At 46.9% G+C, this 13,413-nt stretch overlaps 2 protein-coding genes across 2 annotated transcripts in view; both read left to right on the top strand.

The window, feature by feature from the left end:
* RCN2 (reticulocalbin 2) lies at positions 1–7,481 on the top strand. The gene is made up of 7 exons (XM_044450488.1): positions 1–162; positions 1,443–1,548; positions 2,507–2,703; positions 3,323–3,436; positions 4,560–4,656; positions 5,374–5,516; positions 6,770–7,481. The coding sequence occupies exons 1-7, from the start codon at positions 1–3 to the stop codon at positions 6,920–6,922; spliced, it is 972 nt and encodes a 323-aa protein (XP_044306423.1). The 3' UTR covers positions 6,923–7,481.
* Positions 7,482–10,558: 3,077 nt separating this feature from the next.
* Positions 10,559–13,413, top strand: part of PSTPIP1 (proline-serine-threonine phosphatase interacting protein 1) — a 34,186-nt gene continuing 31,331 nt past the window's right edge. Inside the window, exon 1 of the mRNA XM_044450481.1 lies at positions 10,559–10,569. The gene's annotated coding sequence lies outside the window, so the exon portion shown is untranslated. The remainder of the gene's footprint in view (positions 10,570–13,413) is intronic.

The following is a 13,413-nucleotide window of genomic DNA, read 5'->3' as shown; positions in this document are numbered from 1 at the left end:
ATGAGGCGCCCGCCGCCGGCGCTGCTGGTGCCGCTGCTGCTGGTGCTGCTGCCGCTGCTGCGCGGACCGGGCGCGGCGGCGGCGGCGGGCGAGCGGGCGCACTACGGCGGCGACGGCGAGCACCTGCCCGACTACGACCGGGAGGCGCTGCTGGGAGGCCAGGTGGGGCCGCGCGGGCGGCTGGGCGCCTCGCCGCGCTCGCCGCCATGCGGGGGGCGCCGCGTTGGGGAAGGCGCTGCGCGCCCCGCGGGCGGGGGCCCCGGATTTCCCCGGCTTTCCGGGCGGCGGGACGCGGCGGGAGGGCGCGATGCGCCAGCGGGACAAAGGCGTCGCCGGCCCGGCGCAGCCGCCCGCGGCCCAGCCGCCCGCCCGCCGGCCGTATCTGCTCCGCGCGGATCGCGCGCAAGGAAAGCGCCTGCGAGCGCTGCATGGCGCTGCATGGCGCTGGGGAGGGCGGGGGCCTCCGCACGTGCAGGATCGTGCCCTCAGGGCCTTGTTGGGGCGTTTGTCTATCGCGCACTGCACGGGCCTGCACCCGACTGCGCCCTAGGAGTGGCCTCCCTCCCTCTGGGTGGAAAGGTGGTCTGAATTTTGGGGTGGGTTTTGGGTTGGTGTTGGAGATGCCAGGGAGGAGGAACGTTATGCCTCATGTTCAACACATTGCAACGAGAGGTGCAAATATTTGAAACACCTGTATGTTTGTACGAAATATAAACAACCCCCTCGCTCTCTTTTACTGTGGGTACATGAATGCCCATTGAAAAGTGAGATACGAACCTTCTAAGTAAATAAATCTATGCGCTGTGTTTACAATGCCCTTAGTTTCTGCAAGGTATGGTGCCTTAACTGCAATATTATGTACACCTCGGAATACCTTTAGTAGATAATCCTACGCAAATTGAGTCAGAAAAGTCATACAACTCCGATGTTGCCACCCAGCCATAGTATTGCAGAAGTTCCATGAACTTTCATCATCTGCCTTTGAGACAAAAGATGTGTGCAGTTATAACTTCCAAGTGTAGTCATGACTAGTGTACTCAACAGTTCAGCGGGTTTTTACGAGATCATTGAATAGGATTTCACGATCAGAGATTTAATTCCAGGGAAGTTGAACCTTGACAGAAACAAAATTTGAGTGTCGCCCATGCCCCAAATAGGTGGAAATGGAGATGAGGATTTTCTTTGAGTAGGAACTTAGATGTGGGGTGTGGAACAGCAGCTAGAGTGTCGGACTGGGACTTGGGAGAGCCATATTTTAGTTGCCACGAGGCCAGAAATCTCATCTGGGAATTTTGAAAGTCACTGATTTTGAGCCTTACCTCGTGTATGGTAGAATAAAATTAAGAGGGGGAGAAATATCTAAGTTATCTTGGGTGGAGGGAAAAAGTGGAATATAAATGTAGTGTAATCATCATTTGAATTACTTCTCTTTCCCTCCAAAGGAAGAGGTGGAAGAGTTCGCAAAGCTGAATGCAGAAGAGCAGCAGAAGAGGTTGAAAGGTATTATAAAGAAAATTGATGTGGACGCTGATGGATTCCTCACTGAAGGTACAGCAGATTTATCTTACAGTGCGCGAAGCAGCACGCACGATCACTTGTGAAAAATTCCCCTGCTTGTACTGGTCTGTAAAGAAATGGTATTAGCCACAATTAAAATGAAAATACTAATAAGTCTGACACTCTGCAAAGTCCAGCAAGAATTTATTTTATTGTTTTAATTGTACGTTTGTGGGCAGAGATGCCGAGGCATGTGGTGACGGCATATAAGAGTTTCACATAAATAAATAAATATCCTAATTATACAGGTGCTTTGAGGTGCTGGCTGGCCTATGTATGCCACTGACTTTGGCTGCAACTCTCTGACAAACCTTTGCCTTGTTATTCCAGATCAGTGTGTGGAACTCTGCCCTTTATTCAGCTTTGCTAGTCTGCACTGCCCTTGCTTCTGAAGTGGTCCGTGTCCTTCTGCTGGGCGGCCTGCATCTTTCCACATTCTGTCTTTAGGTCACCTTTTTTGGTCTTTTTGTCCTTGCACTCACCTTCCTTTTTTTCAGCCTACTGTGTGTTCCTGCTAGGGTTGTTTAGCTACACTTTCTTCAGCTTCTTCGCGTTCAAGGGTTCTCTTTCCACTCCGTTTCCCATCATCCCCCTTTTCCTTTTGCCATTTACCTATAGCACCTCCTAAGTTCTGACTAAGCTTTTCGCTCCTCCGACTTTCCTTGTCTCCAAGTTTACTATTTTTATCACCCATCCACCCAAAGTATTTGACTTTGAAGATGTATAGCCTGCTTTTGCTAAAACAATCCTTTAAAATTGCGAACTACAAAAAAAAGCCTCACAAATGCAAAAGAAATCAGCCTTTGGCTGAAGAATAGTTGAAGGTCTGTAGTTTGAGGACAAACGGACCATTGCAAAGGCAACATTCCACTCTGCCCCTAAAACAACCTTTTAAAAATATTTATTGGGAAGAAATCCTTTCTAATTATGTTATGGGTAATATTTACAGCTGAGCTAAGTTCATGGATCCAACAATCGTTTAAGCATTACGTTGTGGAAGATGCTAAGCAGCAGTTTGCCGAATATGACAAAGATGGCAATGGATATGTATCCTGGGAGGAATACAACATTCAGATGTATGATCGTGTGATAGACTTTGAAGTCGATGCCACTTTGGAAGACACCGAAGAAGAATCTTTCCGGCAGGTGAGACACAAAAGCACTGCTCCCCGTTAAAGCAGACATTTAGAAGATTTCTAATACAGGTATTTATAAAGCTGGACCATCTCGCAAGGACCGTTTCCCTCCTGCAAATGAGAGAAGGGAAGAAAAACCTCTCCTCGTGTGTGTATGAGCTAAAAGCAAGCCGCCTGTTTTCTTAGCAGTGTTTCCATGGACACAGTTTTAATCAATTGATAGACAGAGATTTCTGTCGTCAGGTAATAGCCTGATGGATTGCCTGTCAAGAAGGCTGCCCAGCTCTGCTTTGCTTTAACATTGGTCAAGATGGAAAATCGTGGGGCATCTCCCATGTCAGCCCTACCTAGAGTAGGCCCATTGAAATGAATAGGGTTTGACTTGGACCCCTTGATACAGGAAATATTAAATGGAGACACTATTCAAAAGCAGCCAGTTGAGTAAAACAGCGAGCCACTGAGAGAGGCCCCACTGTAGCATAACTTAATCTTAGTTTAAAGATGCAGCATTTTAAAGTGATTAACCATCTTGAAGACAAATAGAATACCAGCTTCTAAAGAGCGTGCGCTAAATTATGTCAGACCAGTGGACAGTACATAACTAGCTCTTCTGCAAATTGTTTTATAAGCTCCACTTAAAGGACAAGAAAAGGTTTGAACGGGCGGATGAGGATGGAATTTCTGGCCTGAATCTGGATGAATTCATAGCATTTGAACACCCCGAGGAAGCTGAATACATGAAGGCAAGTTTTTAGACAATCTAGGAAAAATTTCTATATACTGCAGCATAACTGCTTTTAGATCAAAATATGCTTTTTTTCTATGTGTAAAAACTGATTTGTTTCTTCTTCCAAAGACTCATTACTGGGTTGTACGTGAATGTAGATTTGAAGCTTTAGGAAAATTGATAATGGATATAATAGCAAATGTGAGGTAAAAAGCTTGGATCAGTTAATCAGTGTTAAGGGCAAGAAGAGCATCAAACCATAGTTCTGTAAGAGGGAGATGGGCAAAAGTGAAATAAAGACAATTTTCATTTTCAGCTGGCTCATGGATTTTTTAATAGGGCGTTTAATCTATACAGCTTCCTTAGTAAGCCTTTTAGCATCCAAGGCAAAGTAAAGTTTTTTTAGTGGAAAAGTTACCTATTGTTTTCTATTACTTTTCTTTTGGAGGTCAGGTTAGTTTTGGGACTGTAAACCAAGCATATTGAGTTCATCTTGAAATTTGTGTATATTGTTTGCAATAAAGGCTTCGGCGAATGGGGCGGCAAAAAATGTTTTAAAAATAAAAAAAATAAACCAATAAAATACTGAAGTTTGGAGTGAAACAATTTTGTTCAAATAATGTGATTTACTCTCACTTTATTATAATAGCAAATATATTTATTGTCCATGGGTGGTACTGTGTACTTTCTAGGGCTGCTCTGATTTCAGATTCGGTGGCTCAAACCTTAAAAAAAGGATTGCAAATGGTGGCGTAATTTCAGTCAGTGAGAGAAAGGGTCAGTTAAGATCACAGAGTTAAGTCAAGTTTCCAATTTTTTATACATTTTCGGTACAGCGTTACAGCTCTGACCTTCCTGTGCTATCTTCGCAATGGTGTTATCGCAGCATTGCAAACATAAGGTGCTGCTTCCTTATTTCCCCAGCACACGAGTGTGGTGTCTCTTCTTAATAGAGCCAGCGAGTTCGCTATGAGCAACTGCTTATTAATGCACGGCACATTCCTTCCAGGGTCTTGTGTTTTCCTTGGAATTCAGTCCAATTATCTGATAAAGACGATCATAGACGCATTCTTTTAGCTGCTGTGTCGTGGTGGTTAATGGATCGGCATTACCTTCTCGCTATTCCTTCCCCTCGCTAGGAGTTCGTGATTCAGGAGGCGTTGGAAGAACATGATAAAAACGGAGATGGATTTGTGAGCCTCGAGGAGTTCCTGGGTGACTACAGAAGAGATCCAAGTGAGTGGGAAGAGGTCAAAACGCCATCAAGAAATTCTGCTGTCAGAGTTCAGCTACTGCTAGGAACCATAATTGTATATTTTGTAAACAGGAATGTAGATGTACCGGCACTATATTTTATGGTTGCTTGTTTTTAGTCACAATTTGTCAAAACAACATTGTACATTAGGTTGAGCTGATTAATGGTGCGGAAGTAAATTTTTGACAAAGTCAATCCCATCTTTGTGACTCAGAATATAACGTCTTGTTAGGCTATTTTTTTGAAAATTCTTATTTTTCCAAGTGTCCAACAGATGTGATCTGGTTACCTTAACTGTATACTTATTTTTTTCCAGTATGTGCATATAGTCATCAATATAGGTTTGGAGAAATAACAAAAGTTCCAAGTGTATTGTATTTTTGCCTATTTCTAATATCTTTTTAGGGGGAAGTTATTTTAGCTCTTCTCATACGTATAATTTAGGGAGAGAGTATCGCCCGTTCACCAGTACTTTTAGTTCATTAGCTATCCTGGGAATATTTTCTGATACGAGTACAAGTTCACACATAATTTAAATGATTTTTGTTTTTAATTCGGTATGTTTTTAAAAGGTATGGTTTAAAATCCGTGTGCCTTGTTAAGAATTATCATTTTAATTTCTTTAAATCTAATGCCTGGAAGCTGTGAGTGTCCACTGAACAAAAAGAAAAGATATAAGTATGTAACATTCGTTTTAGCTGCCAGTGAAGAGCCAGAATGGATAATCGTAGAGAAGGATCGGTTTAAAAACGATTATGACAAGGATAAAGATGGAAGACTCAACCCTCAAGAGCTACTAAGCTGGGTAGTTCCCAACAATGAGGGTATTGCACAGGAGGAGGTAAAACCCTTTACATTTTTTGCATTTCAATGGCTGGAATCGACTGCAGAGTTGCATGTACATTTAAAGCTCCTTGGGAAGCGATCCAGTGATGTGCTCTCTAAGCACCTGACATAACCTATCAGTGTGCTACATAAAAGGTTGAACAGGGATGCAGCAATGATGTGGGTCTCTCCATTTCGACAGCATTTTATTTTCTGCAACATTCACAATAGGAGAGGGCGCAGTTGTGCTTTATTAACATGGGCGGAAGTAGTTTGAGGTCCGTGCACATGGCGGGCATGTCGTGAGCGGAGCTGGCTGGAGCCAGGGGTCAGACTAGATGGCCCGTGAGGCCCCTTCTGAGTCGCTGTTTCTATGATTCCACAGGAAATTTGATACTTGTTCCAGAAGCAAATGGCGAGCCTTGGATTGTGGCCATCAACCTTTTGATTTGGATTGGGAGTCTTCTTAAAACCAGGGCACTGTTTCTCTGTCATGCTAGCGGGACCTCTATTAAATAGGAAGATGTGACTTGAGGATTTGCCCAGAAAACCTAAACTTTGCATAAAGTTTACCAGCACCTACTTTAATGAAAGGAAGTAGAAAACCACGACTAGAAAGCAAAACTGAAATTAGCTTGTGAAAGCAGTACCGTTACTTCAAGAGAGAGGGAGCTTATATAAAATATACTGAAATGATTTTATTCTACAAGCAACTGGGTATTTTTCCCAGAAACTAATAGGGAACACAGACTGCTGCCTTCAAGCCTCTTAGTAGTAATTCTGTAGGAACAGATGGATTTTCTAAGAGTGTCTTGAAGGCAATCAGAAAAATACAATTAAAATGGCTAACTCTTTACTGAACAGGTCTTTGAGATGTGGATCAAGGGAGTTAACAGGCTGTTCAAGCAAAAGTTGACATGAAATAAAATCAGTCGTCAGTGCCGGAAAAAAGGAGGTGGTTTCCTTCCATAAGGGGAACCTAAGGCCATGATTCTAAATGTACAGGAGCATGTCCCATATGAAATTCTGTGGGAATACTTCAGTGTAATGGCTGCAGTTGGATATAAGCTGACATCACATTGCTGGAGGTATCCACTCAGTTGCCTTTAGTATGCCTTATTTTCAGGGAAATGGGTATAGGATGATAGTTTGAAGTACACTCAAGTCGTGTCCATTGCATTTAGGAGTGAGGAAGGGAGGAAAGACACATGGGTGAAATCCCAAAGCATTTACATGTCAGTGCTCAAATTAGTCTTTTTCCTTTTACAGGCTGCCCACCTGATCGAGGAAATGGACCTGGATGGTAACAAAAAACTCACGGAAGCTGAGATTCTTCAGAATCAGGATCTCTTTCTCAACAGTGAAGCCACCGATTATGGCCGGCAGCTCCATGATGCAAGCTTCTACCATGAAGAACTCTAGTTTCCGAGAGACTTCATTTTGCTCCTTTTATCCCAGTGTTCAATCTTGAGTGTTTTGCAGCTTTGAATGCAATGATACAAATGGTATATGTGACGTTCATATATTGTTGTACGCAACGGTTTCTTCTCTTTGTTCATTGCCCTCACTGTTTTAGCTGCCAGGTTTTTGGTATTACAAACCCGTACCACAAGAATGGGAATTTTTAATCTTCCTATTTTAGTACTGTTTTTTTGAAATATACTTGAAATGGCAAAGATTTGACAACACTAAATAATTTCCACTGGTTCATGTTAGATTTTTTAAAATGCAAAAGCGGAGAAAGTGTCTGGTTTTATGTTGATAATAATTCTTCTGTATGATTATTCAGGAGAAATAAAACCTTACTTGTAAGGGTTCTGCATATAAACTTCAGTAGTAGAGGGTGTTTATATGATCTGGAAATATTTTTGCATCTAGATAGCATTTATTTTTATTGTAAAGATTTAGCTTTAGAAAGTGTATTGTATTTAAGTTAAAACAGTATTCCAAACACTTGGATTAAAACACTCAAATTGCCCTATTTCTTGTTTGTGTCATTTTTGGTGTGACTCACATTTATCCTCATCCAGACCACAAAGCGCCAGGAAACTCAGTATAATATAGAAAAAGATACGAATGCAACCTGTTAAAACGGATGCTCTTTTCCAACAGTGGAATACTCAAAATTCTAGTATGACCTGCTTAGCTAAACCTGTCTTCATCTTCCTGAAAGACTGGATGGTGAAGGACAGAGAGATCTCAAATGTCATCCCGCATCCAGGGTACTACAGCTGGGGGGCCCTCCCTTGGCACCCCCTCATCTCGGACCAAGGTGATCCACGAGGGAGTGCCTGCAGAGCAGAACAAAGTTCCTGCAAAAGAGCAAGAGGAAGGAAGGTGCAGTTTTGTGGAAGAAAAGAAACTAAGAGCAACTTGCTTCTCATGTGTATAGAAAAGCCATTCAGACCCCATGGCTGCTCATGGCTACTGGCCCCAGATCCTGTTCTGCCTGAGGGGTGGAGGATCCAGCGAGGAGGCCTTCCTGCTTCACCGTCGCAGGCAGAGGCAGGCCAGCCGGGGTGGCTGAGCTGTGGCTGCCACCGCACCGGCGGGCTCAAGCCACCTCGACCTCGCCACCTCGCTGCTGCTGCGCACTCCCCGGCGCCTGCGACCCGACTGATCATCAGCTGGGAGGAGGGCTCCAAAGTCATTCCGAAAAAAATCTGGAGGCACGTTACAGAATTTTGGGGGAGGAGGCCAAGAGAGCTGCTTACAGGAAACTTTCAGCTTCTTATATGGCACGAACACCAGGAAGCGCTGATTGAAATCAAGCTGAGATGGCGGCCCTAGACATCTTGGCATGCGAGGCAAGGAGGGCTGAGGGAAAGTGGGCTCGGAGGTCTGGACCGGGAGCTGTGAACAGGCTTTGCGGCTCCCCTGAAGCACGCAGTTATCGGGGCTGAATGTGGTCCCCAGGGGCCGGAGGGTGGGTTGTGGGCCAGTCGGACAGCGATCCAAGGGCAGTCGATCATTAGGACGGCGGAGACTCCAGAGCAGACGGGAGAAGGCAGAGATAAGAGCGGATTATTTTCATCGGCTATATCCAGGCAACACAACAAGGCTTGATTATTATTGCTGCCCAGTTCATTCTAGCTCAGTTATGGTATTTATTGAGGTAGGATTGGACTTCAGAAACCCTGACAAGCAGCCATGGCTTGTTTGATGGTTTCTCCATAGCGATATAGCTTGCTGTGTTGTCTGAACCCTGGATCACGCTTTCCATGGTCCTGGCATGCCACGACCAGAGAGTCCCCTGGAAAGAACAGCGACTTGAGGAGCTCCTCAAGCTCTCCGGCCTGTCTGTGTGGACCACGGAGGAAGAGGCAGGCAGCATAAGCAGGGAGAACGGCACCCTGGGATGGAATTTCAGGTGTGGTGGCTGATGGGATACATGCTAACCGTAGTTGGACTGAGCAGGGAGAACGGAAACCGTGGGAATGGCGAAAGCGCATGGCAGAAAATGCCAAGTAATCACACAGGGTTGCTTGTGTTGTGTGAATCCAGCCCGGGTTACATTTTTATCCTATCTTTTCCTCTCCTTTAAGGGGAGACTAAATCGCCCAGGGACGTTCATGGACAGGAAGGGATTAGAACCGGGGCATCCTGAGTCCCTCTGTAATCACAACGCTCTAGTGACTTGCACGCTCGTTTGCAGATAGCCTGTGTGGAAATACTTGATCGGCTATTTCTGGCACAACCACACATGCATATCTTAACGTTTTCTATAAATAATGCATCTCTGTGCGAGTTACCTCTGGCAGCTTAAATGCAGAGAAGAGGCTTATTTGAGTACGGAAATCTAGCAGAAAAAGGCTTTTGGGTCTGCCTTGTTTTCAGAACAAATCAAGATTCCTCTTCCTCCAAGTCCGAGCATAAGAGAAAGGCGCTGTAACTTCCTCTTTATAATCTATGCAAGTTTAGGGATTTTGGAGAAATAGGGGAGGGGATCCTTACAAAACGTTGTTCCGTCCTTTCAACTCGAAGGTTCGGTCTGTTTTATCATGTCAACACATTCTGTCCCCTAATTCTGCTGTGAGCGTGCATATATCCACGCAGCCAGGGTGACTTAGACGGCAATTGTCGGCATGTAAAGACAGAACGGTCCTGCAACACTTATGTTCCCCAGCCGAGCTAGGAACACTGCAAGTTGTAGGACTCCTGCTGTCTCGACAAACATTGGATTGGGCCCTTCAGACCGAGCATGTGTGATTGGCACCTGCCCTGGAGTGCGTTGGGAAGTTGAAATGCATGGGGCCTAAGGAATTGCAGACACTGTTCTCAGGAGGAAGAATCGGTTAAGAGCAGCGAAGCAAAAGCTGAGGGGCAGCAGCTTGAAGACAACTGCTTCTGTAAAGCCTTAAGCCACTTTCGTGGGGAGCGAACGGTTGGCTGGTTTTGTCAGGCCGAAAGCGCTTTCCGCTCCTCCAGATGATTTGTATTTCAACTCCAACCAGCTCCCCAACTGGTTATGCTGCCAGAGGTCTCTGGGAGCTGAAGCCCCAAACATCTGCAGATCTACCGCTGGCCTTGGACCCAGCTTTAGCCCTCCTGTGATCAGAGGAGTAATTACGGGTAGAAGACCAAGCAGGAGCGTTCCAACAGCAGTTACTTTTCGGATTCGCAAATTTGGCCTATTCCATTTGCTTACGGGGACTGACTAATGTGGGAAGAAACCTGACAGTACCTTATGCCAGTGGCTGGGCTGCCTGTCACAAAGCCTGCATGAATAAACTGACTGATTTCATTTGAATGGATGCAGAGGAAGTGAGTTTGCATGACTGATACCAAGCTGACTGCTCTGGAGAGGTGGGTGCCGCCCTTCTAGAGCAGCATAAGGGCCTTTAGTATCTAGCTTGAAGGAGAGAACAGCTTGCTGCAAGAAGCATCATGAGCAGATCCCCTGCTGGCTATTCCTACTTAAGAGAGGGAAAGGGGACTTAGGGGGAGACCCAGTGCCCCCTGCTGCAGAAGCATGGAAGCCCCAGACCCCACCCCCTGGCTGTTCCCCCTCTCTGAGGCCCTGTTGCATCCTTGGATAAGGAGCTGGCCTGGAGCCCTCCAAGTTGGAGGTGGGGAGGTGGGGCAGGGGCTCAGCCATCAGAGACCCCGGCTCCAAGTTTGCAAGACCTCAGAGCGAGGGTCCGAATAGTTCTGCAGCCTCACTGGGAAGTTTGGGATGCCACGGGGTTTTATTTGGGTAATTTTTACCCCGTCCAATACCCAGTGGGTCTCAGGATGGCTTACAGTTCAAATCCCATAAATACATAGATACCCAAATAATCTAGTATAAATGATCCACAAAATGAGCATAAAAGCATAGCTAAAATTAAGCATTAAAAGTATGGAAGAATAAAAAGGTCTTGACCTGGCGCCGAAAAGCATGTAATGTTGGAAGGCACCGGGGCATTCATAGGTGGGGTGAACATTGGCCCAGCTTGTGTGAGACGACGCAGGCATACCGTGGGTGGTGGAGCCCCTGATGGGCTGGGGCATGAGCCAAGGGCCAATTCAAATTGTTGCTGTTAGTCGCGAAGTCGCATCCGACCCCTCGCGACCCCATGGACAACACTCCTCCAGGCCCTCCTGTCCTCCGCCATCCTCGGAGTCCACCCAAGCTCACACCGACTGCCCCAGTGACTCCATCCAGCCACCTCATCCTCTGCCGCCCCCTTCTTCTTTTGCCATCTATTGTTCCTTTGCCATCTATTGTTTGCATTTGCCAATTCAAATATGCAACCGCTAATTAGAAGGCTCCTGTGTTGTGCAAGTGTGAGCACCATGGGTTATCCGAGGGTTTCACAACCTTGCATGATGGGCTATGAGAGTGTTGCTTCACCGTCAGTTAACCACCCTGGCCGGCTTCACGAGAACTGGCAGCTCAGTACGGTGCAGGGGTTAAGATGGCAGGACGGGGACTTGGGAGATGCAGGTTCTCCTCCCAGCTCAGCCATGGAGCGAAGGCGGTGCCTCTGAGCCAGTTACAGACTCCCAGCCCAACCTACCTCACAGGGCTGGCGCTGTGGGGATAAGATGGAAAGCAGGAGGGAATGATGGTGTGAGACATTTGTACGAAAAAAGGTGGGGTATAAATCTAGGAAATAAATAAATGCCCACCCCCATCACCCTGATTGGGGTAGCATATTCAAAATTGTACCTGGCATATACACGTAGCTTGTTAACAGGTGAACAACCAACAGCCTGGAATATCAGGTGAACCTGGCCAGAAACGCAAGTCTCTCCTGCCCAGACGGAACCAGGCCTGCTCTCTCTCTCTCTCTCTCTCCCCTGACAAATGGCAGAAAGCATGTTTGGGGGTTGTATGAAAAGTGGCCAGTTATGCATCTCCCAGAAAGGGGAAGTGCTTGACTCAGCCAGAGGGCAAAGGAGATGCAAATTTGTATCACATCTGCTCTTGCTGGTTCTTATGCTGAATTTGGGATCTTGGAGGAAAGAGCAAAGAGGAAGGAGAACTCCCAATCTGTGCCAAGAGCCCACGTGCTCACCTGAAAGCGGTATTGGTGAGCTGTTCTTAGGATCCAGGTAAGTAAGGATTCTTGAAGCAGCTCGCTGTTTCCAAACCTGTATTAGGATACAAACCCTATTCAAATCTTGGTCTGTTTGCATGTTGGGCTAAACTGGGAAGGGGGAAGCACGGACGGACGCATGTCAGCTCCCCACGCCTGTAACACTTCTGAGCGCTCAGTTAGTGTCCAGTTTAACCCCTGCACATGGAGTGGGAAGGACATGTGGGACACACCTGGCTGGCCCAAATTAGGCGAGGCAGTCCCAAGCATCCTCCATGCTAACAGGGCATCGCCAACCGCTAGAGATGGAACGACCTCCTGCCGAAAGTTCTCAGCCTCCCAGGTAGGTGTGGAAGCCACCTGAATTCAAACATGCCCAGAGGAACTTGGGGTGGGCATTTTAACCCAGTAAGAAGTTGTCTGGGCTACCTGGTCAGCCAAGGGACTTGCGCCATGTGCCCGGGGTGGACGGCCATTTCGCTGGCATCAGACGTGTCCTCGAGAATAAAACAGACTCTCTTTCCATCTCTCACCCTTGTTGTGCTTAACTGGGCTGCGTGTGCCAGGCCTGGTCTTCCTGAGTGTGTTTAGCGGCACGGGCTTACAAACCCGTGTCTGAAAACCTGCTGTGGGGCACAGGAGAGCTGTAACTGCAGCCTGCTGAATGAGCGGACAGAACCCTCTTCAGACCTTCTCCGAATGTGCAAAGGGCGGTTCAGAAGCAGGGCTGCTGTGGAGGGCGCCAAAACACAGACTCGTGCCCCCTGCTGGGTACGGCCCTGCATGCGGCCTGGTGTATCAGCAGGGATGCAGAGGGCCTGAAATCCAGTGGCTTGGTTTGTCTAATGGAGCATGAGATCTACTCGTCTTCCAGAAGCCCTTGTTGAAGAACTTGGCACTGCATGTCTCCTTGAATTGATTTCCCCCTTTAAAATGTTTCCAAGGCCTCTTTGTTTTCTAGCAACTCACTCTCCTCCACTCTCTCTTTCCTGTTCAGCAGAAAAGAAAGTATTTGCCCTTCGTGACAAAGCTCGGGTTTTCTTGCTAAATATCCGGGAAGCGCTCTCCATCCTATTCCCTCCGCAAATGACATGAGGGAGGATGTGGGCACACTCGGGCCCACACTGCGCCTGAATCACTGCCTTTGAAACGCCTGGGCTTTAAGGACACCGGGGAACGTCCCCATTAGTATTCCAGCGGCACAGCGCTTGGGCTTCTCCCTCCATTCATCGCCACAATGCAGGGTATGAACGGCGGCCCAGGAGCTCCGGGCTGATCCAGGCGGGCGAGGCAGCGGCCAGAGTGTCCTCCGAGTTCCCTCGCCTTTGATCAGGGTTGGAAAATTCTTCCGTTATTGCAGCATTCACTGAGGCTGCAATACTGCAGCTT

Source organism: Varanus komodoensis, unplaced genomic scaffold (assembly GCF_004798865.1).
Source record: "Varanus komodoensis strain SLA01 unplaced genomic scaffold, ASM479886v1 scaffold67, whole genome shotgun sequence".
Lineage (NCBI taxonomy): Eukaryota > Metazoa > Chordata > Lepidosauria > Squamata > Varanidae > Varanus > Varanus komodoensis.
The sequence above is the reverse complement of the archived record's forward strand: the minus strand, read 5'-3'. Positions and strand labels throughout refer to the sequence as shown.